We start from the raw sequence: 3,970 nt of genomic DNA on the forward strand, positions 1-3,970 counted from the left end.
CGTACGTAACGTTTACGTTACTAGTAACCGTAACGTAACTACTACTATATACTATATATAACTACANACACACACACACACTATATATATACACACACACAACAACACACACACACACATATATATATATATATACACACACACACATATATATATATATATATATATATATATATATATTTATATGTACATATATATATAATTTCACAAGCTATGATTCTATCAGGAGTATGCATCGCTATCATATTACCTGGATATTCTGAATTCGGTAAATCCGGCGCTATCTGAGGCTGTTTCTGCCTTGTTCAGCTGTGTCCATTAAGTGGACAATGGGAGCAAATGATGATCAGTGATAATGGTTGTTATGCAGCCAGGGTAAAGTGAAATCACCTGATGCGTTTGCAACTACGACAGCTTTGCACGAAACCAATAGTACAAAACCAATAGTACGAATATATATATATATATATATATATATGTATGTATGTATGTACGTACGATATATTGTATGTTTGTACGTATGAATGTGTGTATAGATGTATGTATGTATGTATGTATGTATATATTTATGTATAGATATAGTTATAGATATAGATATAGATAATATATATATATATATATTATATCCGTATACATGGTACATGTACATATGCATACATAATTCGTTGTGTAACTGGCCATAGTCTGCGTACACCATGTAGTACAGTTGCACATAATATATTTAGTGCTTGGCATTATGCATGTACTCCCTTGTGCAAATCACACACACTACGACGCGGACTATGCACCAAAAGCCGCAGCGTATTTCACACATGGTGGGATTTAAGACACGAAACTTGCATATTGTCAAACATTCATACGAACCCCGTTGTTTACATCAAAAACAACCAAAAGTATCATACTTTGTTGAAAAAAAGTCACAAAAAAGGACACGATTGATTTAAAATCTGTACGGTACTAGTTTCTGATACATACCTTGTTGTCTAGAAAACACACACTCCGATAAGAGATAGGCAGGATTCTATTCTACGCGTCACACATGATAATGCACAGTCAATAACAATCCTGTCCAATGCTAGCCATAGTTGTGTACACCACACACACTGCGATGCGCATAGAAAACAAGCATACCTTTCAGCGCATGCCACGCAATAAGGCACACCTGAGATGCTAGCCATGGTTGTGCACACAAAAAACACTGCGATGCGTGACAAAAAAGCATACCCTATTGTGGAGGTCCTCTAATTCACAGAAGCTTTCGGCCGGTCGAAGGACCGCCCAGGACTGCCCTTTCTCATGAGTCACCTACGCCAGAATTAAATGAAAGGTTCAACTACAACAATGATTTGGACACCACCTCTATTAGTATGGCATGATAAAGATCATATAGAAATCCCTTGCTGGTGATTATATACCCTACTTGGCTTTATATACCGCCAATGACAATGACAATGACAATGACAATGACAATGACAATGACAATGACAATGACAATGACAATGACAATGACAATGACAATGACAATGACAATGACAATGACAATGACAATGACAATGACAATGACAATGACAATGACAATGACAATGACAATGACAATGACAATGACAATGACAATGACAATGACAATGACATTGACAATGACAATGACATTGACATTGACAATACCACTGCCACTGCCAATCTCAATGCCAGTACCAGTACCAGTACTAATACCAATACCAATATCAATACCAATACCAATACCAATACCAATACCAATACCAATACCAATACCAGTACGCCAATACCAATGCCAATGCCAATGCCAATATATATATATATATATATTGTGACATATTGTGATATAATATATATATATATGTCAATATATAAACATGAGCGATACGAAAGCATATACGCTCACTGCAACTACCTTTAGAACAAACCAAACGCCATAGTTTGCGCTCGATCCCAGCAAGTACATATTGCAGTCCACCGTGATACTGTTGTTGGGGATTTCTTCTAATTCCATTATAGACGCGCGTTTGGTCATCTCGAGGATCCCTGTTAAGTTTGGTATGCAAGAGCAAGGAAGTAAAAATCTGGTGCTTGGAAAGGTATTTTCCACAAATATTATCAGCCCAGAAAACATGAAGAATCAACATCATACAACACACGAGCTACATCACCATCAGGAATAAGTACGATGTTCCATCACTTTCTATGGAAAATGTATCGACAACATGCCCGCATAGACATACTGAAGGTATGTATTGTACACTGGCATATTCCTCCCCCTTAAGTACTTAGTGTATATTTTCTATTACTCATCGCATCGGGGTACACGAGCAGAAAGTACATACATGCGTACATACTAAAGTAACAATACAATTCACATACTTTGCTCCATCACAGCCTTGGGAACAGGTTTCGATACCACATCTGCATAGACATTGCTGAAGGTACTGGATTGCACACTGATATTATCTTCCGGTGGGTAGAGGATATCTTCTCCGTTGTTTCTCATCTCGAAGCAGAAGCAATACTTCTTCAGAGCTTCCGTGTGGGGACCTGTAGGACATGAAAAATAGAGGATTTTGTATCCAAGTTGGGGTTATAAATAAAATATGAATATCTTCTCCACCTCGAATAAGAGTCTGCAACTAATTGTGCGAGGGCTTGCCAATTGCGGTCAAGAAGATACAACATGAAGTATAACTGGACGAAGTAAAACCTTTCACGGCCAAGCGCATCACCAGTGCTTACGATATTAATTTCGTAATAAGTTTAGCTAGATTGCAAGGAAGTGTTCATCCTGAAATGGCGTTAACATTGTAGCATTCTGCTTGCCTCGCATAAGTTTAGTGCCAAGTCAGCAAAGCTGTACAATACCGAACAACTATAGCGGGAACTTTAGGCATACATACAAAAATATATATCTGACAACAGTCGAGTGCCCCACTCGACAGTCTCGATATTAATTGTGCACATTGCTTGACGAATGTGTATTATACATATACATATACATACACACACACACATATATATATATACATATATATATATATATATATATATATATATACATACACATATATATGTATACGTCAGTATAACGTTTTGCTCATCATTACAGAACGCGCACAGGTATAACCTCTGATACAATAAATACCTTCATAAGCCCTGGGGACGGTGTAAGCCACCATGCGAAGCGCAATTTTTCCGATAAGTGAGCTGATCTCAACGTCGCGCATACCCGGGAAATTCACTCCTTTCCACTTCATAAAGTCGACGTACATTCCTGTGGAAGAGTTCAAAAACCATCAGCCTGGAGGGAATTGGGCTCGAAATAGCTGACATTTGTGTGCTTGACACGTATGTAAGTGACACGAGGGGATTTGGGAAGCGTATGCTCGAATGTATTGTCATAACCATGGTCAATAGTAGTAATGTAGTATTGCAATTAGCGCACTTCTCTGTAGCCTCAGTCCAACCAAAAACAATGCCGAAAGATACACAATTATTGGTTACCATGGAAGCTGATGGTGTACGTCTGCTTGGCGTCACAGACCAACTGCATGGAACTCCGCTCCTTCTTGTCAATTGGTTCAGGCAGCATATCCACTCCCAACACGGGCGGTTCTTCACCCTCGGGTGTTACAATCAATCTGATGTGATAAATAGGGTTTATGGCGTAAGGATTAGCGTTTGGGATGGTGTGGGAGAACAACCCGGTTTGATACTCAGTGACACACAGGGCAGATAGAGACTCGGGGTCACAGACCACAGATAATTACATAATATACCTGTATACACTTGCTGAATAATATACAAAAAACTGGATCATACTGGAATGCTAAAATTGATAACCCACTACACACACAAACACACACACAAATATACACATACACACACACACACACACACACACACACACACATACATACATACACGCACACATACACACACACACACACACACACACACATTA

At 38.6% G+C, this 3,970-nt stretch overlaps 1 protein-coding gene across 1 annotated transcript in view; it reads right to left on the reverse strand.

The window, feature by feature from the left end:
* SARC_03406 (hypothetical protein) overlaps positions 1-3,618 on the reverse strand; it is a 13,169-nt gene extending 9,551 nt beyond the window's left edge. Inside the window, exons 1-6 of the mRNA XM_014302788.1 lie at positions 3,511-3,618; positions 3,152-3,280; positions 2,380-2,550; positions 1,913-2,043; positions 1,225-1,305; positions 251-309 (exon numbers count right to left, since the gene is read on the reverse strand). Of these exons, the coding sequence (XP_014158263.1) occupies positions 251-309; positions 1,225-1,305; positions 1,913-2,043; positions 2,380-2,550; positions 3,152-3,280; positions 3,511-3,598 (659 nt within the window). The 5' untranslated portion in view covers positions 3,599-3,618. The remainder of the gene's footprint in view (positions 1-250; positions 310-1,224; positions 1,306-1,912; positions 2,044-2,379; positions 2,551-3,151; positions 3,281-3,510) is intronic.
* Positions 3,619-3,970: the final 352 nt, after the last annotated feature.

This window comes from Sphaeroforma arctica, assembly GCF_001186125.1.
Source record: "Sphaeroforma arctica JP610 unplaced genomic scaffold supercont1.173, whole genome shotgun sequence".
Taxonomy (NCBI): Eukaryota; class Ichthyosporea; order Ichthyophonida; genus Sphaeroforma; species Sphaeroforma arctica.